We start from the raw sequence: 21,563 nt of genomic DNA on the forward strand, positions 1-21,563 counted from the left end.
TATATCTAGAAATTGTGAGAAAAAAAAGTCAGAATTATGAGATAAAAAGTCACAATAATCTTTTCTATTTTTTATTCAGTGGCAGAAAAGGGCTTCCATTACTTTTTCATCCAACCTTCTTACAATTTTTTTTTCAGAGCAGGAGGGTCTTTCCATCTTCGGGGGAATAAGAACATCTGGGTTTGTGAGAAGTAGAAACCTTTGGAACTGGTCGGCACATTTCCTGTGTGAGGAGATCGAACTTTTCCTGCCCCTTTTCATGTCTTTTCCTTCACTCTGCTGGGTTCTGCTGCTCTGCTACAAGGTAGGACGGAAGAAACAAATGCAAACAGGCATGATTTAAGTGTCTTTTGTTCTTATCTCCAGCTCTTTATCTGTCTTTCAGGCTCTGTTTGTGTTCTGCAATCGGTTCTTTGTGGTTTTCTTCAGCAGGGGGGCAGTTGAGGGTAAACCTCTGCTGTTTGAGGAGGGCTGAACTGTTCTGTTTTAGTCTACACACACTGAAGGAACTGCAGGCCAACTGTGGATTCAGCTGGAGGTATGTTATTCTTCTCTCTCCATCCTCGAATCTGTGTTTTAGACTGAAAAAACATCTCAAAACAGGACTAAATTCAAACGCAAATAAAGGTTTTTGAGTTACTAACTTTCTCTAAAAGCCTTTTATAAAGTCCTACCAAGAGGCTGTTGCTGCTTGATTTGTCTGAACATGTTTTTAATAAACATGAGTGTGCGGTGGTAATGCTGAGTCATGTTTAAACATGCAGGTTTAAAGTATTGTTGGAGCTCAAAGCTTTTTACAAAAGCCATTTAGAAAGAGCATGTCTGCACCATGAGGCATGATGATAAGTTTGCATTAAGGGATGAAATGCTCGATGTGGCCAAAAGCTTTGGCTGATAGCACCTGTAGCGTTTGGATACATAGCAGGCATCAACAAAAACTACAGTTCACATGCTCCTTTGATGCTTGATTACATTTCCAACTGCAAGGCAGCAGCAGGAGGCCGATTAACCCCTTGTTTCCCACACAGTTTTAATTTAGAGTAAAAATGTAGGGCCCATGTAGACCTTTGAGACTGTGTAAGTTTTGAGGCAGTGCTATTTTAGTATTATTTTATACTTTTATAGTATAATATATAGCCTAATTTATTAAATGCATGTTTTTTATTCAATAGCGTTTTAATAATAGTAACTCTATTAGCACCATGGAAACTAAAATACACAAATATGCAACTTAATTGATTTTTTTCCCCTCATTTTCATGCAGCATATTATTGGAAATGAGAGCAAGACAGTTCATCTGAAGCAAATAGTCTTGGATACCAAGCAACTGAACAGAAAGATGGGGGTGGACATCTTTGTTTTGGCATTGTTCACCTTGAGTAACCTGTGGCCGCATGTCCAAGCTTCAAGTCTAGTTCGGTTAAACACGGGGCTTCGGGTAGCCAGAGGCCAGTCGGTGTTTGTCACGGCTGGTGAACTTCAGTTCCACATAGACGGGGTCTCTGAGGCCTGTAAGGTCGAAGTAGTTCTCACCGAGCCTGTTACGCAAAGAGTGGGGAAACTCACTCCTCAGGTAACAAAACAAATCCAGAATTAGCTTATGCTCATTTAAAATGTGAGAATAACTGTTGTTGTACCGTTTTCCAGGTTTTTGACTGCCAGTTCTTTCCGGACGAGGTGAAGTATGTTCACAATGGCAGCCCACTTCTAGAGGAGGACGCTGTCATGCTGAGGGTCTACAGGTGAAACACTGTGTTCATTATTCCTGTACATGTTACAGCTGTTACTTCAATTAGGGCTTCTGGGAGCTGCAAAAAACCTATTTCCAAAGCCTAATGCCATTTCCATACTCACAAATGTTTTTTTTCTGTGTTTGTACTTAGGTTTACAGAAACCGAGACTTTTGTTGAGGTTGTGCTGCTGAAGATAGATGTCGTAGAACCTCAAAGGAGCCTCACAGAGCTTGGAAATGTTCCTCTGGTGGTTTCTGAGTTCTACAGTCTTTCCAATGCCATCAATAGCAGTGTCCTTACCTTTAAAACCCAGCCCGATGTGAGCTGCACGGTACGTCTTCTCAGCTCTGAGATCAATGTCCCAATGCTTGGTCAACTGGTCGTCGAGGATCCTGAATCAATGACGGCTTCTGATCCTGGACCTAGAAGAGGTATACCAGTTATATAATGAAGATTTTTAAAAGCATTGGGGTGTCAAATCATAGCCATATGGTGCAACCGACAAAATCATGTGATGCAACCAATTTACAGAAAAGAAACCGGTCCCTCAAAGTCATTAAGTCTCTTAAAATATCAGATAATTTTACCTTATTATGAAAAGGCAAAGTTAGTTCAGGTTGTCATATTGTGCGACTCTTACTCCCAAAAAACATAATCGGTTTTATCAATGAATAATTCACAGTATTTGAAAAAAATAATACATTTTAATTCTAAAATATATTCTAAATGTTTTTGAAAACACCATAAAACAATATTTTTTTATGAGTTCATAAATCATGATATTTGTCAAAAAATAAATAAATAAATAATAACAATGAAACTGAAAATAATTATTAAAATGTACACTTAAAAAAATGTAATGTATGTGGTGTGACTCCCAAAAATGTATTTTTTTTCTTTACTGAATTAATAATTTCTTATTATTGTAAAACTTTTTGACCTTGGAAAATAGATTTTAAAACTTTATTTAAATGTATAGATTTATTTAAATAATGTCATGTGGTGCAACACCTGAAAAACATGTTTTTTTTCTGAGTTATTAATCATGACTTTTGTTTAAAAAAAAACTTTATATACATTAGTATAAAAATATGGAGAAATTATTGGAGCATTTAGTTAATGGTTACACCATATGACAATTGTAGGGCTATCTGAGGTGAAAGTTTTCCTCTCATCTGCATTCAAACTTTTCAAGGACGTCATACTGGAATCGCCTGCCCAGGAAATAAAGCCTGTGACCACAACACAAGGGAAGTAGAGTTCTTGAAGACTGACTGTGCCGAGTTCCTCACTTCAGGTCTGAAGTACCAGCACCTCAGTCCTCCATCACCTGAGATTGATTACATCCCAATCAGGGTGGAGTTCAGGGACCAGACCTCCCGAGCCATGCTGGAGGTAAAACGCCATCAGGATCAGGTTTGTATGAGATCATAACAACAAGGCACTGAGTCTTCTATTCACCTTCTTCTCTCTTAGACTGAGAGTATCTGGATACCGGTACTGATCCAAGGGGCCATGCAGAACCAACCTCCCAACGCTGCATTCATGTCTACGTTCATCCTGGAGGTAGATCAGTTCATCCTCACCCCCATGACCACTGCTTCCCTGGATGCCAAAGATGACGAGACCCCTCAGGCCCAGCTCATCTTCAACGTGACCAAACCTCCAGCAGAGGGATATATTACTCATTTGGATGATCACACCAAATCTGCATTCTCCTTCTCATGGCAAGACCTGAATGAGATGAAAATTGCCTTTCAGCCCCCAAACAGCAGTCACACAGCCAGAAGGAACTATGAGGTTAGGAAACGGTAAACTCATGTACAGGAAACTTTTTTTTTTTTTCTGTAAAAACATGTCCAGCCTAACTGAAGGCCAAATATATTATTTGTATAAAGACACCTACATACCAGTGTTGTTATTGTTAACTAAAACTATTAAAATAATTTTTTATATTTAAAATAAAAATAAATACTATATAAAAAAACTTGTCATCTAATTAAAATAAGTTAAATAACTAAAATCACTAAAACTGAAGTAAAAATAAATTAAAGCTGAATAGTAAAAAAACTAATTAAAATGATAAGCACAACAAAATTACTAAAACGTAGTCTAAATGTAATTGAAATTATTAATAAATACTATAATCGTTAATAATAATTAAACAACAGCTTTATACTGTGTAAAAAGGGTATTATACATTTGTAAAATATTTAGAATAATATACTAAAATACATATTCATAATATAATAAATGTGTTATAAAATGTTATAAAATCTTGTTGACACTGCATTTTATTGTTGTTGCTTGTATCTTATCTATCAAAATAATTATTTAATACGACTTCCAGACAGTGTTTGGGAAGAAAAATAATGTGTCATATTCAATACAAAGAATCTTAAATTCAATAAAAATTTGACTTCATTTATTTAGCTTTTTAATTCATCTGGTGTCCAGGTGGAGTTTCAGGCCATCGATGGCTCATTTGTGCCGAGTCCTCCAATCTTGATGCACATCTCTATCCGCACTGCAGAGACCAATGCTCCTCGAGTCTCATGGAACATGGGTATGTTAGCGGATTAGCTCAAATAAATACTCTAATAAAAAGATGAGACTGAGGCTAAACATCTCTATCCTTACAGGGTTGGATCTGCTGGAAGGCCAGTCCAGACCAATCACATGGGAGCACCTACAGGTTGTTGATAATGACAATATAGATGCCGTCACCCTGATTGCTATGGATGGCCCACTCAATGGACACTTAAGTGTTAGAGGTAAAGGTATTTTCATTATAGTCACCTCTCTGAAAATAGAAGCCTATCCCAATGTAATTTTCAGGACCTTTTTCCACTGATGTGTCATAGTAAGTCTCGTAAAGTGCAAACCCACTCTTTATTCCTTCTATGTCCATGTGGTAACCATCCTTCATGCGGGCATCGTTCAAGAAACATATGTCCGGGTGGCCTGCATGAGTTTGCTAATCAGGTGTAAAATGCTTCAGCGACACTTTGCCAGGGGCTGTGGACCAAAGATGTCTTTAGAGCCGTAGCGGCTGTCTTTCCACTCCAGCAGACTTTTGTTTGCACAGACCCTGAAAGAAGCAGATTGGAAAGACTTATGGCATTTCATGCCAGATGTCCAACACAAGGTCATTTCTCTTCCATTAGACCATTATCTTAGCAAGCTTTGAGTGTGGTGAACTGGTGACAATCACGTGTCTATCTAAAAATTGTATCCATGGGAATGTTCCAGAACAACAGAATGACATGAGGTCAAGCAAACTCTTTTGGGTGAACTGTTCTTCTAAATCCTTGGTTTCTTGGAAGGAACAGCAAAATTGTGATTTCAGGAACGGAATGGGATGTTTTCCTGTATGTGTTCTCTCATGGAAGCTGTGTTAGGTTGTTTTTGTGTTTCCTGGTTTGGAGGATTTCCAGGCCCATGGCTTTGTTCCTTGTGTCATTCTCTTACAGAAGACCCCCTGATCAGCAGAAGCCTCCAGCTTACTCAAACAACAGCTCCTGCTTTAAGCCAAACCATTCATTTAATTGTTGTTTACGTTTTTGGGGTTGGCGTGTCGCTTTGTGATCCCTCTTGCTGAATCGTCCCATAACTTTAGCTCCAAATCCACTTCAAAAGCACTTCATTTTACTACAGGATGATTGAGCTGAACAGCAAGTTCTGGCCCAGATATGGACCAGTCTCTCTTGAGAACCAAGATGGGGATTGGGAATTGCTCACATAGACCTCAAACTCAGGGACTCCGACCCTTGGGAAAGTCCTCAGTCAGCCTTCGGCCAAATGGAAAGATGCCGCCCAATGTCCTCTTCCGCCGAGTATCTATATGGAGACTGTTTTTTTGGGCCTGCTGCCCACAGCCACCTTTGGGCCCAATTACTTTCTCATTTCTCCATTGGACTTGTGGCCGTTTCCCCCTGATAAAGATGCTAATTAGCTTTGCTGTGCAACCAGTCGTCATTCAATCTGTCTGGTGACCTTGCCCTTCTGTCTCCCTGGCAAGCAGGAGAAGCTCAGCTTCACGGTGGGCAGCAGCCATTGCCTGGGAAGGACGCCATCTTTCTTTTTATTTTTCTGCAATAGGGAGAAGCCAGAGCCAACATTTGTGCCTTCAGGCAAAAAAACAAAACTTATTTTTCACAATTGAATCGAGCCAAATGAAAGATATTGCAAATGATAGTATAGATGAGTTTGAAAATACTATCACATTATGTTGACTACTTGACTTAAAGTAATCATTCACCTGAATGCTGTTTTTGACCATACATTGAAAGTCAATGGGGTCCAAACCGGAAACCAAAACACCCAGGTCAACAAACAGGTCAAAAACGGTATACTGTAACCAATCCTTGTTATTCATCCAAAGGTGGAAAAGGATTCATGTTTAAGGTCAAGGACCTCAGAGAGGGCGTCGTGGTCTATCATCACTCGGACAGCGACACCACCAGGGATTACATTGTCTTCCGAATCACAGATGGCCGCCACAGCATCAGACACAAATTTCCCATCTATGTTCTTCCAAAAGATGACACCCCTCCTTTCCTAATCAATAACGTGGCCTTTGAGGTCCAAGAAGGTGGCATGGTTAGGGTGGAGGAGTACATGTTGATGGCCTCAGACTTGGACTCCAGCGACGACTACATTCAGTATCAGCTAATTACTTTTCCCAGAGCAGGACAGCTGGTTAAGAAGTCCTCTCCGCATGAACCAGGTCAGTTGGATTCAAAAAGTTATATTTCTTAAAGATTTTTAACACATTTGACTTGCCTTACGTTATATGGTGTCATGTCAACCAGGTATCCCAGTGAAGAGCTTCCTGCAGAGGGACCTGTTTCAAGGTCTAATCTATTATAAGCACTCAGGGGAGGAAGTGTTTGAGGACTCTTTTGATTTCATCCTTTCAGATGTCCATCAGCCTCCGAATCTATCGGACAGACATGTAACTTTGTGTCTGTTTTTTCTTAATAAATTCCATTTCAGTGTGAATATTTGTAATAGAAGAGTTCGGCCTGTACTTCTTCATCCATAGACTGTGGTGATCCACGTGTTTCCAGTGAAGGACCAGTTGCCTGAGGAAGTTTCCGGAACGGTTCGCTCCATCACGGTAAAGGAAACAGAGGTTGTTTACATCACTCAGAACCATCTGCACTTCAGAGATACAGAGCATTTGGAGACTGACCTATTGTATGTAATCACTCAACCCTGCTTTAGGCCAGGAAACACCAGGTATGCTTATGCATTTCCTTGCGATTACATTTTTTATTCATTTACTGTGTGTGTGTATATATATATGTGTGTGTGTGTGTGTGTGGCCGTGGTTTTGTGACATATCAGGACACAACTTTGTATAATGACATGGGTATGACACAGGTATTACAAGGAAAGGGTGACTTATTTCAGCGTGACTTATTTCAGGGTGACTTATTTTTCAAAACGCTTATAAATCATACAGAATTCGTTTTTTTGAGAAAGTAAAAGTGCACAAAGTTTCCTGTGAGGGTTAGGGCCATAGAATATATAGTTTGTACAGTATAAAAACCATTACACCTATGGGATGTCCCCACTTTTCACAAAAACAAACATGTGTGCATGTGTCTGTGTGTATGTGTGCGTGTGTATATATATATATATATATATTTATTTATTTATTTATATATTATTTATTTATTTATATATAATGAATACATGTATATTTAAAAATGAAAATTAATTAAAAATGAAATAACTCTCACACACACACACACACACACACACACAATATAACATTATTATTATTAAAAAGAAAAATAAGAATATTGGTCCTTTCCTGTATATTTTACATCTGTTGTAAATTCTTGCAGGTTATCAGATGCAGGCCGGCTGTTTTATACCGACAACACAAACTCCATGAAAAAAGATGCAATGGTTCCAGTGCTCAAGTCCTTTACTCAGGTCTCAAATGTGTACACAAATAGGTTCCCTAAACATTACAAGCTGTTTTAATACTCTAAAATTTTATTTTAAATCGCATGCCTCTTCAGTTAGATACTGTCTTTTTGTCATCCACAGCATGCAGTGAATCACCACAAAGTGGCTTACATGCCTCCAATAGAGGATATTGGCCCTGAGCCTCTCTTTGTGCAGTTTGTGTTTTCTGTGAGTGACCAGCAGGGCGGTGCTCTCACAGGACTCACCTTCAACATCACAGTCACACCTGTTGACAACCAGGCTCCAGAAGTGAGTTGCTCTATTGTAGTATTGTTTAGAATTTTCTTTGTTGTTATGGCACAGCATTTTTCAAAGACCACCCCAAGTTAGACCTTGCAAATGGTTAAGACATTTTTCAAAAGCACTAGTTTTCAAATAATTAAATTTCATGGTACCAAAAGTTTTAAATAAAAAAAGTTGTACAATTTACTAATCCATTTCCCAAACTTTCATTCATAGATGTTCACTAACTTGCTGAGGGTCGAGGAAGGTGGTGGTACTTTCCTAATGGAGGAACATTTGCTGGTACAGGATGTGGACAGCTCAGAAGATCAGCTCAGGATACACGTGAAGACGCATCCCCAACATGGACGACTGGAGCTGCAGGGCACAGCACTGCTAGAGGGAGATAGCTTCAGTTTGCAGGACCTCAAAGCATTGAGGGTCAGGTATGAATATGAAAAACTAGAGATTACTTTTGTAAGGTAAAAAATTGGGGCTGGAAAATCACATCTTAAGAAGAATTGATGAGGTTAATTACAGTCGTTGTTGAAAATTACAATACATTCTGTATTTTGATAGATACATTCATGATGACTCTGAAACCTTAAAGGATAGCATTGGTCTTACTATCACAGATGGAATCAACTCTGCACATGGAACGCTTTTAGTTCAGGTAACTTTCTTCTGATGTGATGTTTGGCACATTGCATTGTACTTCCATGCAGCATTGCCTTAGTAAAATGCATATTTCCCACTTGTTTCTTATTTGCATTTTTTATTAGATCCTGCCTGTGAACGACGAACCCCCACAGTTAGGCTCCGACTTGAGGGCTGAACTGTCCTGCAAAGAGGGGGGTCAGGTCCAGATTACGGTTGAGTACCTTTCTGCTACAGATGTTGACAGCGAGGACACTAGACTAACATACATGCTTGCCAGAACACCTGCACGTGGGGTGCTGCAGCGAAATGGGGTCACCGTGGACAAGTTCTCCCAGCTGGATGTGCTCAATGGACTCATCTTCTACCTGCACACAGGTTATAATTGAGACAGGAGGCTAGTTAGTGATACTTAATGTCACTTACTGTAGGCTTGTTTTACATATTCTGACCCTGCGGTGAGTGTGTCATGCATAGTCTTGTGAAAAAACATTTTCATTATATTTATGGGCATTTTTATGCCTTTATTCAGACAAGACAGTAGAGAGCAGACAGAAAATCATTGGGTAGAGAGAGACGGGAATGGGATTGGTAAAGCGCCAAATATGGGATTTGAACTTGGGTCACAATAAGTGAAAATGTGCGAAAATGCGTACTAACCATGAGGCTAATAGTGCCGACGTCTTGTGAAAATATACTGAAAATACACCACAAAATGGTTGATGCAGATTATTTTGTAATACAGGTTTTTATAAATAATATTGGCCAATATGTCAACAAACATGCATCAATAAAATGTCTGTTGCAGAATAAGGATGTATTCAACAGGCAGGGCTCATAGTGAAAATCTTATGGCTGAAGGTCGATTAAATGTATTTTTTGTGAATTAAAAGAACATAAACACATTTCTCCATTCACTAGGTGGTGAGATTGGACCCGATCCTGTCTCGGACACTGTCACTCTCATAGTGTCAGATGGAGAGGCTGGAACAATAGATGGCTGCTGCCAAGAGGATGCTCTCCCCCCACCCGTCCCCCTGCATGGCACTCTTCCGGTCTATGACCTCAACATTACTGTGTTGCCTGTCAACAACCAGGTCCCAACCATAACGCTGGGTAAACATCTTCCACAGGGCCTGTAGTAAATCTCTTAGACATTTTGTACTCTGAAGCTGCACTGTGTTGAGGGACCGAACTGAAAGATGCTCTCTAATCTAGATTTAATCACCAGAGCATTTGGCTAAAATGTAATTAATTCATTGTAATGGCAATCCGCTTAAATCAGGCAATAAAGCGACTAGGAATTTTCGAGACAGGTGATGGACTGCAGCTTGGTGAACGAATCACTTAATCGCATTCTCGCACACCCAGCTCAGGGAGTGTGGTGAATGCAAGCGTTCCGATCCCCCGAACGTACGTTTTGAAACAGGGTGTTAGAAACATCTTTCCAGGAAGGGGATTTCACTGTTAATGCCAGAAACTTTGCAGTTATCAATGAAGGACAGTGACCAGAGCAAGACAATGAGCAGAGGACGGCTGCTAGGTAATGGTGGGATGTCCACAGGAAATCCTAGCATGCTTGTCATCGATGTATAAGGGGCAACAGACGCACACACAGCTGGTTGGGATTATAGAGAAAGAGCAGAGCATGTGTGGTGAAAAAGCAGGGTAGAATGAGATACATGTTCCCGTGAGAACAACTGGACAATAGGGACATAGATGAGAAGACAATGAACAGGCCTGCATTTGGAAAAGACTACACGTCCATTGTGTCTTCTATCCCTTTTTTCATTCAAGTCACAATTGTAATCTCTTAATTCAGCTAATCCCCATCAAAAAAGGAGGGTTCTCCAATGGTGCAACCGTGTAGTAGAATCTGGACTTGTTTTATGTAAAAAAAAAAAAAAGTAGACATTTAATTAATTTGCATTGAATAAAGATGGGTTGTCATACGAGGTTTAAGCACTGGAAAATTAGGTAAATCCAGCTATTGCCTTGCTATGGGACGAATTTTATCACTTTTACTCCAGACTGGTGGTCATTAATTCCTCCCCTTGTTTCAAAGCTCTATCCGAGCACAACCTCATCAGTGCCCATTCTCCATTCATTATTTATCAGTTCAGTAAATGAAAGCAGATGCCAGTAAGCACTGGCATGATGGCTTTATCAGCACCCAGGTGGCAGCGGGCTGGCCGAGAGCCGAGCGAGAGAGCAGGGGAAGAGAGGGAGTGTTAGTGGGGTGGCATAGCAGGCTTGAAGAAAGAGGGAAGCAAGGGGAACTGCCTGTAAATGAGAGGGAGAAGAAGAAAATATTGGAATGCAGTCTTGAGAAGAAAAAAATTAAGCCTGTTAAGTCACATCAAGCTCTCTAGATGAGATCTCTTTGATTAACGCTGATGTATAACTTCTTACATTATGCTGTATATTGTTTCGTCAGGTACCATGTTTGTAGTAGATGAAGGTGCCAGTGCATGTCTGTGTGGGGGGGTGTTGGAGGCAGCCGATCCTGATAGTCATCCAGATCAGCTCATGTTTCACTTGGTGACCCCACCACAATATGGGTTCCTGGAGAACACCCTTCCATCCCCTGGCTTTGAAAAAAGCAATGCTGGACTCCGAGTGGGTCAGTAGTATTCCTGAGGCTCTGTAAACGAACCCAGCATTTGTGATTATGCCAAGTAGTCATGGAAGTAGTTTTTATGGATTAACATTTTTTTTATTGGTCTTGGAACAACATTCCTTCAAACAAAACTGTCCATTAACCCCTAATTTCAAAAGTAAGGCTAATAAGTGACTTAATTTATGTGCATATTTCAACCAAAAATAAAAATTATGTCATTTACTTACCCTCATGTCATTCTAAATACTTTTTTTCTCTGGAACACAAATGAAGATTGTATTTCTAGTTTTATTTCATACAGGGAAAGTCAATGGATTCCAATGTTGCGTCGCTACTGGTTTTCATGGTAGGAACACAATATTTAAAATGACATTTAAGGGATTAAGAGCCCTGAGCCACTATCCCTAAAATCCAAGAACATGTCCTACTTGGCAAATTCACAATGTATCTTTTGTATGTCTTATTATAAGTCCTTGTCTTTCAAACCACTAAAGTCATATTGTATAAATAAAGTTTCTTTCAGCCAGCTCCACCTCGGTTCGGGTTTCATCAACTATGTCCAGTCAGTGCACCAGGGTGTAGAGCCTACAGCAGACTTCTTTACCATCAGTGTCAGTGATGGGATTCAGAGATCAGCACCAATGCCCTTCTACGTCATCATCAACCCTACCAATGATGAGATCCCATCACTGCTGCTTAGCAACTTTACAGTAAGATATTGTTGACAAAAATGACCCAATTAGCAAACTGTTGACTAACTATTGTCTTGCCCTGCACCTTGCAATAGGTCATGGAGGGAGGGATGAAAGACCTTAGTCCTGATATTCTAAACGCAGTGGACGTTGATATTCCAGCAGAGACTCTGACCATGACCATTCTGGTTCCGCCAGCCCATGGTACACTGGTCAATGGCATATATGGTCTTGAGATGAATCGCTACAAAAAAATTAACCCTGAGGTCCTTCAACGAACCTTAGCAATCCAGTCTTTCACCTTACAGGAGCTACAACAAGGTCAGTTCTTGAATCCTTGTGACTGGTAGTACCACAAACTTTTTCTTCCTAACTTCTGAGGTACCACTATCTGCTTGTTGAGGACGCCTGTGAGGACAGAGTCCCTTCCCTGGTACAGCCACCCCTCAGTGCCTTCACTGTGGGTATCCAGGCTTTCAGAACAGATGTTGTAGGAGACAGAGGTCACAGAATGCCTGTGGTGCTTCTGCTTCATCTGCAAAGTCTTTCCAACTGCTCTCTGCACAATTAAGTCACCGTGCATGAGGTATTTGGTGACTGCACCGCTTTGCTTGTTAGCGAGTGATGAAGAGCCATAGAACTATAGGTGATCAGGTCATCGGCATAATAGAGCATGTTCATTTGTGTCATTCTTGGTAATAGTGGTAGAACCAGCTATATCAGTCAAAGGATACCAGACTGGTATATCCTTAATTTCACTAAATGTTTAATCCACTAAAATATTATTTGTAAAATATAATGTAAAATATTACATTTTTCTCTCTTCTCTAATCCATAGGAATGAAGATCATGTATATGCACGACGACACAGAAACCCTCAAGGACACTTTCACCATAGAGTTGACAGATGGTGGGCACACAGTCCAGGGGACTGCGTGTGTCCGCATCATACCAGTCAATGATGAAAAGCCATGGCTACTAAAGTAAGGACGCCCTGGGACAAATTCAGAGCCAAAAAGGCGGATGAAAGCAGGAACGGGGGAGGGATTTTAGTGGCGGAGACTGGACAGGAACAGAAGGGAGAGGCCGATCTTGGATAGGGTTTAGGGAAGGGGGGTCAACACAACCTGTACTGCACATGTGGCTGGGGAATCTGTGTCTCCCTGCCTGAGTAACTGGGAATTAAGTTACATCCTTGAGTAAATTGCTAATTTCTATTCCATCCTCTTCCTCCAAGATCAGCAAGATCTAAGAGTGTGCATGTAAACTCCATAACAGCAGAAGTAATGTGTCTTTTTGGCAGACGCCTGCTTCCTTGTTTCAGAGTCCTAATGGATTAGGATAACAGGCCGGTCCTGCTTGTGTTTCTTTCTTCCAGAAGCAGCTGTTTGTGTATTTATTTATTTAAGATTCTTGATTTTAGCATGCAGACTTGGCACCTGTACCTTTAGTGGCCAAAGCATTTCAATCTTTTTTTCTCAGAAACGCAGGCATTGAGGTCGAGGCCCTGGGGAAGAGAGTCATCTCCAGTGTAGTGTTGGAAGCAGAGGATCGTGACTCTCACAACGACCATCTTCTTTACATCCTCAATTCAGGTCCCAGATTTGGCCTCCTTCAACTGAAGGTTAGCAAGAACTGATATTCCTTTACATTATTACTCAAGGCTGGAATAAACTACACAACATTTAAAACAGACTTCGTAAATAGTTGGGTGTCATCAACTAAATGACGGAGGATCACACACTAGCAGACTTTCAAATCACCTGAACAAAACAAACCTGCACCTCATTGCAAGGAGATGGATGACAAATGAAACAGTTCTAAAATTGGCTCAAAATAGCAAAAGTGTTCAAAACATATCCTTTTACTAAATGGAATCATGGAATGGAATCATTACTGTAAGTTTATTGCATCCCAAGTAACAAATTGATTAGCTGGTTCAGGTGTGTTTAATTAGGGTTGGAGCTAAACTCTGCAGGACCAAGTTTGGACACCCATTTTTTAAGAGTATGTCATAATGTGATTTTCTGTGATTTCCTGCAGACAGAAGCTGGATGGATTGATCTGAGTCCAGGTCTGAATTTCACCCAGGAGGATGTGGAGATGAATCGCCTGTGGTACAGTCACACTACAGTTAGCGGTGTCAAAGGCCATGACAGATTTCACTTTGTTCTCAGTGATGGGGAAAACGCATCACCTCCACACAGTTTCTTCATCTCTGTCCGCACTGTTCAAAAGGGTAAGTTTTATTGTCACCAAAATATAAGAACTATAAACATAGTAGAAAAACTATATTTTTCAGTGTTGAATCATCAGGGTTATGAAGTTCAGCAGAATCAATGACAGATTATTACCATCCAAAATTTGTCCAGTGACATTATAGCACTGGCACAGTGACAGACCAATTTGCTTTTAGTGACTCACCGATTGCTGCTTTTGTTTTTCCCTCAATCGAAGTTCAACAAAAACAACTCTGTTGACAGATTAAATCTGTGCATGTATAATTAAAAACAATGGCTTTCCCTATGGCCAAAATGACTTTGCCAGTTGGGTGAACGTGGAAGCATGGCAGCCATTGTCCTCTGGCTTATCCTAGAGGAACAGAGGTGAGAACGTTCTGCTGCAGAGGATGAGCCACCTTTAAACGCCCAGCATGAATTATTAACAGAGCTGGGTCCAAACATCTGTAGTCCCGGCCCTAGATCCCAGCACTGTCCCTGCTGTCACAAACAAATCTAACACAACATCAATAAGCTTACGTGCACATAATTGGCTTTATACGTAACATGTTTATATTCTTCACAGCTTTACATATATTCATGCATATACTGTATGCCTCGGCAATCCAACTGACCTTCTTACCGCATACAGGTGACATTGCTCTAATGACTAAACCTGTGACCTTGATGGAGGGAGAGAGAGTCATTCTGACCACTGACATTCTGATGGCCACAGACAGTGGAAGCGAGCCAGATGAGCTCATATACACTGTATCAGTCCCACCTGAATATGGTCACCTACACATGGTCCAAAGTCCAGGGGTTCCAGTGCTCTCCTTCTCCCAGATGGATGTGGCTGCCAACCGGGTATGCTACACTCATGACAACAGCCGTTTTGCTGACCGAGATTCTTTCAGGTCAGTGGTTTTTATTGTTCTTTGTAGATTAAATAGACTTAATTTATACTCGCATGAATGCCATTTTGCTTCTGCCTGTTTATATTCAGTCAAGACGAGATCCAACTTTTATATATATATATATATATATATTTGAATTAATAATATACGTATAACATTATATAAATTGTGCAGTTTTAGTCCACCCCACAAATGGCAACACCTCAGCATTTTCAACACAAGATTGAAAATGATGTACAAGCAAGAGACAGGCAAAATGAAAAGGATAATTTTTGCTTCGTTTGCATGGGTTTCCAGCCAAATTGGCAGCAGGCTGACTTCCGTCAGGTCGTACAGTTGACCTGTGCTGTCTTTCTCGTGTGAATCTTTGACACCCAAAATTCTGGCTTGGTTTCATAGTTGGGTCATCTGGGAGCAAACAAACCTTCCTGAGCCAAGCCTGACGAGAGGCGAGTGGCCCTTCGGAGAGGATACGGAGCACTCTGTGCCAATGTGTTCAGTCAGCACAGCATGGGGTGGTACGGGGTCCAATCACAGCACATGGACACTTCAGCGTTAGTCATGTGGGGCCCGAGTACTTTCAATGAGCAATTCCGACACAATCACAAGAGATTGGGGAAAAACTTGGTTATAAGATCTAACAGATTCATTGTTTAAAATGGTTTTGTGTATCTGCAGCTTTGAATTTGTGTTAATGCAAGGCAAAAGAGGCAGCCGGTCTCTCTGATCAGGAGAGACACCTGAGCAAACACCTGTGTGTCAAACTCCAGGCCGACAGCGGGGGCCAAAAGAGACAGGGAGGCTTTTTTTTTTTTTCTGGGAGCCTTGTGTCTCCCTCTGCTCTGCCATGACAGCTGAAGATAAATGGCCATTATTAAGAGAGTAATAACTCAGCCTGGCATTGGTTATATGGCTCTAAGAGATGTAGTCAGAGACAGGGATCCCTGGGCACAATTACCGAGCAAATATGGGACAATGGCAATGCCAGATGTTGCACCAGTTTGGCTGTAAGAGTGGACCTGCGTGTTTGGTTGCGAGTCTAGTGCGAGGTGGCAGTCATGTTGTTTACCATGGCTGGCAATTATCAGCTTCAGGGCAATATGTGTTGGGAGGCAGATTGGCTTGGCAGAGGGTGGAATGGGGACTCGGCTTCACTCGCACCCCTCCCTGTCCCATCTTTCTGCTCCAACACATCAACTGTGTTGGGTGAGGATAGCAGCTCAGAACATGCTGTAAAACTGACAAGACCTTAGAATAAAGCGATAAGGCATGAGAGACCATGTGTTACACTGATTTTACCACAATTAAAGGGTGTTAGGCCAAAGTGAAAACAAAGTGTTAAAACAGTTCAGTCTTCTATAATGAAATATATTATAATTATAACTGATGTGTAACTAATAGCTAATATGTTCTCTCATGCAGCTTTGCTGTTACCAATGGTGTGGCATCCAGAAGCGGTACCATTCGTTTCACTGTGGAACACAGTGACCGTATCCCACCAACCCTGACTATCAACAAAGGCCTTGAGCTCACAGAGGGCTCTATGAAGACCATTTCCACTGATGATCTGAAACTGACTGATCCAGACACCGCTCTGGAGAATCTCACATACGTCGTTATTCAAAGCCCACAATATGGAAAGTTGCTCTTCAAAGGATTACCCATCTCTAAGCCTCATTTCACGCAACTGGACATCAACAGTATGGATCTAGCTTACCATCATCTGAATGGACGGGCCAAGATCGACAGGTTCACCTTTCAGCCTACTGATGGAACTAATGCAGGTTATTTGGAGTATGGACAGCTGAAGAGAGAACCTGCTGTTTTTACCATACAGGTAGGCTGATTATGATATTTGAACAATCCCTCACAGCCAATAAACATGAAAAGTGGGAAATATTCACAAATGTAAGCAGTTACATTTACAACATGCCTATAAAATTACTAATTCATACACTGATTTTTACAAAAATGTAGTTTACTTCCAAATATCACAGTGATCACAGGTGGCATTGGAGGGAGGGGCATGCTCATTGTAGGGAGCACCTGACTGGTCAAAAATCTGTGTAGTGCAGGATGAGTCATCATTTCCTGAAGAAAAAAATCACTCATTTTAAATGTATATGTGACCCTGGACCACAAAACTAGTCATAAGCATAACTGGATATTTGTAGCAATAGCCAAAAATTGCATGGGTCAAGATAGTTTTTCTTTTAAGCCAAAAATTATTAGGATATTAAGTAAAAATCATGTTCAAAGATATTTAGTAAATTTCCTACCTTAAATATATCTTAACTTAATTTTTGTTTAGCAATATGCTTTGCCAAGAACTTAATTTAGACAACTTTAAAGGCGATTTTCTCAATATTTTTATTTTTATTTTATTTTTATAGTTGTATCTCAGTCAAATATTGTCTTATTCCAACAAACCATACATAAATTGAAAGCTTATTCAATAAAAAAAAAAAAAAAAAAAAAGTCCATTATGTCCAATGTGGTCCAGGGCCACATATATCTCATCAAGGTGGATTCAGGGGCTAGCATATTGATAGCCTAAAAGGCAAAGCTAACAAATATTGACTAAAAAGCCACAAAATAGTGTTATATCCATTTCTAAAAGACTTTAAAATCATAATGAACTAATTATGAAGCTAATGCCACGTTATACCATCGTTTTATTGTGATAAAGATATGGCACGGCTTGCTATGCAATTTCTGTCAGGATTTTTCTGTGAGGAAAACTATTTCCTTCGTTTAGCCTAGTTAACCTCTCAAATAAACGACTTGCATACAAACCACTGAGCACAGCAGGAGAGCAACGGGTTAACAAAGCACTCCCTGTTGAATTGCATGCTAACGAAGAGGCTTTGCTGGCCAGGTGCTCTTGCAGGTCCGGTGCCATTCACCATGTCATAGCGTCGTTCTCTCGAGGCACGCGCCTCAATTAAATATTCCGCTGAAGCGGTCGGCGAGGCGGTAAACGCGCTGGCTAGCGCTACCGAGAGAGAAAACCGCTCCCGCCAGAACAGGTGAATCAGCCGAAAACTTTGTTGTCACTTGGCTGAAGACGCACATCGCTAACTTGAGCCAAAATATCTGCTTGTCTAAACACGTGACCCCCGAGGGACTGGGTGGTCATAAATAATGTCTATACCTCCCCTCACACGGTTTTACCTCAACTATTTAAAAATAAAATATGGAAGGATAGTGACATAAGGAAAAAAACCCGTAACACTTTAGAATAAGGTTCCATTAGTTAATGTTAGTTAATGTATTAATTAACATGAGCAATACATGTATTACTGTATTTATTCATATTGTTAATGTTCATGAAAATACAGTTATTCATTGTTAGTTCATGCTAATTCACAGTGCAAAAGTGTTGAAATTGTCATGAACTAAGATGAATAAATGTTGTAGAAGGATTGTTCTTGCTTAGTACATGTTAACTAATGGCAACTTATATATTAGTTACTTATAATTGTTTCAAAACAAGTATTTTTTTTATAAATGTCAAAACGGTAGGATTTCTTTTTTTTTTTTGGGGGGGGGGGGGGTCACATGTGGTTAAGTGTTTTAAATGTACACAATTTATTAATTATAATATTTGTATCATAAGCAGTGGTTTTATCTTGCCAATTTTTTCCCCCTGCATAATTATATTTTTGGGGGGCTTATAAAAATGTTGGGTATTTTAGGTAAAGAAAATTTATCAATAAAGATAAATAAATTCAAAGACCACAATAAAAACAAAGTTGACTTAAAAACAAATCCTATAAATATTTATTGTAATAATAAGTGTGATTGCTGAAAGCACTTACTTTAAAAAAAATCTAAAAGTAAATATAATAATAATAAAAAAATAGGCTATGTATTTATATTTAAAAAGTAAAGGAAAACTAAGAAAAGGCAGAAACAATTAAAATCGTTGAATAGAGTGATCTGACTTAAAAATAAAAATAAATCTGAGAAATATTTATTACACTGAAACGTGTTAGCTAGTTTTCATTTTAGTAATTTATAATATATATTTTTATGTTTAATATGTATGACAACATAACTTTAAAAACAATTAAACATTTATTTTTATTTCCATACTAATACTGTTAATAAAATCAATTAATTTGAATGTAATATACAGTATATAAAAAAATAACACACACACTGCAATGGCTATGAAATGAATGCTTTCTCATTTATTGGTATGTAATGCTTCCCTCTAGTGGTATTGCAGCATGAATGCAGTTTTACTCTTCACATACCATAATTTATGTCTTCATAGATAGAGATACTGGACAAGAGCCCGCCCAGTATTATAAACAAAGGGATTGCAAGTACTGTGGAGAATCTTCAGGACGGCAAACAGGGCATCTACGTCACCTCCAAAGAGCTGCGCGCCTCAGATCCAGACAGTCCTGATGACACACTCGAGTTCACCATCACAAGGCCTCCACACTTCGGTTACCTTGAAAATGTCCTCACAGGTAGGTGCATGGGTCACTGATGGTCCCGACCGTCTTTCTAATATGTGCAGGTTGTGTCCAGATGATAATGAATTTTCTTCCTGTTATAGGTGCCTACATCCAGGGACGCTTTACCCAGAAGGATCTGGAGCAGAAAGCAGTGCGCTACGTCATTCCTGCAGATATGGAAGTGACAGCAGACAGCTTTGAGTTCCAAGTCACAGATCCTGCAGGAAACACCATGCTTCCTGAAGTGTACTGTATATATATATATTAATCCTTATTTGTGGATCATTTGTTTAGATTTCCAGACCGAACTAACACAGTGCAGTTATTGAATGTTAAAGGTGTATGTATAGTATAACTCTTTCCACTGTAAAAAAGAGGAATGAATAGGATCATTACTATATTTCTGAAATTAGAAAAATATATTTTAATTTAAAGTGGCCGCCATTTTGAGCTAAAATTATTCACTTAGACTCCGTAACCTACCTAGTATCACAGACTTTTGGTTGGGTGAAAAATATGCCTGCAAATAGAAAGTGTGTGTGTGTGTGGGGGGGGGGGGGGGGGGGTTATATAATCATAGCACTGGTATAAAATAATAAATACATGGTATTTGATATACTACAGATATACAATAATGTAATAGAATAAGAAAAATATTAAATAATATAAGCACAAATATCTCAAATAAAACGTGTATGTATATATATATATATATATATAATATATATAGGTATAATATATATTATATATATATATGTGTGCAATTAATATTTTTGTTAGACATTTGATTTAGCAAAATTATTATCATTTTAATAAAATAATAAATCATAAATATTTTAAATACTGAAATAAAAGACATTATATAAAAATATTTAAAAAATATATAAATTACAATTGTTACAAAAAAGATATTTTAAGTGTGTGTGTGTGTGTATTTGTGTGTAAAATGGTCTAGAGTTGAAAATGATTAAGAATTCAATCATTAAAACTGCTCAGTGTTTTTATTAAAAATAAAAATCTGAAATATATATAAAAATGCAATACAGTAATATATATAAAAAAATAATAATAATCAAATATTAAAATAAAAATATAAATTATAATACAGACAAATCTTTGGTAATAAACATAACTTATTTTATTATTTTCTTTGGTGTAAGTTGACAGCTTGCACTCCACATTTCCAGATATCATCTGAAATCGATCTCAATTCTAGACCAAGTCTTTTCAGACCCAAAGTGATTCTTGGCTTTTTCGACTGCCAACACAGGATGGAGTTCAGGTGGTCTCGTGTGGAGCTGTCAGCTTCCTGTTATCGTGTTTGTGAGAACGCAGGAGCTCTAGCTGTGCAGGTGGTGCGCAGTGGGAACAGCAAAGATCCGGCGTACATCGGCATACAGGTGCGCTTAACTATATCTGCTCATCTTACTATCGTGCACAGAGCAACTTTTAGATGATCGAATCTTTTTATCTTACAGGTGGAAGAAGGAACAGCCAAAGTGGGGAAAGACTTCACTCACAGTTCTGCCAACCTTATACAGTTTGATCCAGGTGCTACTTATCACATCAAACCTCAACTTTTACCCATCAACCTTCTGACTCTTTTTATCTTGCTCAGTCTGTGGTCTGTCTTTGTTTTTAGGTGTAAATGTCAAAATGTGGAACATTCACCTCAAAGATGACGGACTAGAAGAGAACCATGAGAAATTTGATGTAGTTCTGAAGACCCCCAAAAATGCCGTTCTGGGACAGAGGAACAAAGCCACAGTTGAGATTGTGGATCCTAGAAACGGTAGAAAGAAGTTCTCCATACCCACATTCTGCTCTTTCTATATAAACTGAGAATATTTCTGTCTTCCAGGCAGGTGTCATCCAGATGAGCTTATTGTTGAAGAAGATGAGAGGCAACATCCTTTCCGAAGCCCACCACACGTCCCAGAGCCTGAACCGCCCTTACTTGAGGAATACACTCCAGACCCAAGAACAGGAATCCTTTGGGAGAACTATCCCCCAAGAGGGGACGTCCCGTATCGCACACACTTCAGC

At 39.5% G+C, this 21,563-nt stretch overlaps 1 protein-coding gene across 1 annotated transcript in view; it reads left to right on the top strand.

The window, feature by feature from the left end:
• The first annotated feature begins 200 nt into the window (after window positions 1-200).
• frem1b (Fras1 related extracellular matrix 1b) overlaps window positions 201-21,563 on the top strand; it is a 23,513-nt gene continuing 2,150 nt past the window's right edge. The window contains exons 1-32 of the mRNA XM_052589313.1: window positions 201-304; window positions 430-538; window positions 1,265-1,573; window positions 1,648-1,742; window positions 1,884-2,164; window positions 2,929-3,128; window positions 3,210-3,533; window positions 4,191-4,299; window positions 4,376-4,507; window positions 6,118-6,462; window positions 6,548-6,690; window positions 6,781-6,977; window positions 7,592-7,682; window positions 7,800-7,967; window positions 8,178-8,386; window positions 8,520-8,613; window positions 8,723-8,975; window positions 9,519-9,713; window positions 11,035-11,220; window positions 11,731-11,927; window positions 12,005-12,230; window positions 12,748-12,892; window positions 13,392-13,533; window positions 13,953-14,148; window positions 14,781-15,045; window positions 16,468-16,882; window positions 19,328-19,529; window positions 19,619-19,763; window positions 20,788-20,917; window positions 20,996-21,068; window positions 21,160-21,309; window positions 21,379-21,563. The exon at window positions 21,379-21,563 is cut by the window's right edge and continues 99 nt beyond it. Coding sequence (XP_052445273.1) covers window positions 1,340-1,573; window positions 1,648-1,742; window positions 1,884-2,164; window positions 2,929-3,128; window positions 3,210-3,533; window positions 4,191-4,299; window positions 4,376-4,507; window positions 6,118-6,462; window positions 6,548-6,690; window positions 6,781-6,977; window positions 7,592-7,682; window positions 7,800-7,967; window positions 8,178-8,386; window positions 8,520-8,613; window positions 8,723-8,975; window positions 9,519-9,713; window positions 11,035-11,220; window positions 11,731-11,927; window positions 12,005-12,230; window positions 12,748-12,892; window positions 13,392-13,533; window positions 13,953-14,148; window positions 14,781-15,045; window positions 16,468-16,882; window positions 19,328-19,529; window positions 19,619-19,763; window positions 20,788-20,917; window positions 20,996-21,068; window positions 21,160-21,309; window positions 21,379-21,563 — 5,727 coding nt within the window. The 5' untranslated portion in view covers window positions 201-304; window positions 430-538; window positions 1,265-1,339. The remainder of the gene's footprint in view (window positions 305-429; window positions 539-1,264; window positions 1,574-1,647; window positions 1,743-1,883; window positions 2,165-2,928; window positions 3,129-3,209; window positions 3,534-4,190; window positions 4,300-4,375; window positions 4,508-6,117; window positions 6,463-6,547; window positions 6,691-6,780; window positions 6,978-7,591; window positions 7,683-7,799; window positions 7,968-8,177; window positions 8,387-8,519; window positions 8,614-8,722; window positions 8,976-9,518; window positions 9,714-11,034; window positions 11,221-11,730; window positions 11,928-12,004; window positions 12,231-12,747; window positions 12,893-13,391; window positions 13,534-13,952; window positions 14,149-14,780; window positions 15,046-16,467; window positions 16,883-19,327; window positions 19,530-19,618; window positions 19,764-20,787; window positions 20,918-20,995; window positions 21,069-21,159; window positions 21,310-21,378) is intronic.

Source organism: Carassius gibelio, chromosome B22 (genome assembly GCF_023724105.1).
Source record: "Carassius gibelio isolate Cgi1373 ecotype wild population from Czech Republic chromosome B22, carGib1.2-hapl.c, whole genome shotgun sequence".
NCBI classification, from domain to species: domain Eukaryota; kingdom Metazoa; phylum Chordata; class Actinopteri; order Cypriniformes; family Cyprinidae; genus Carassius; species Carassius gibelio.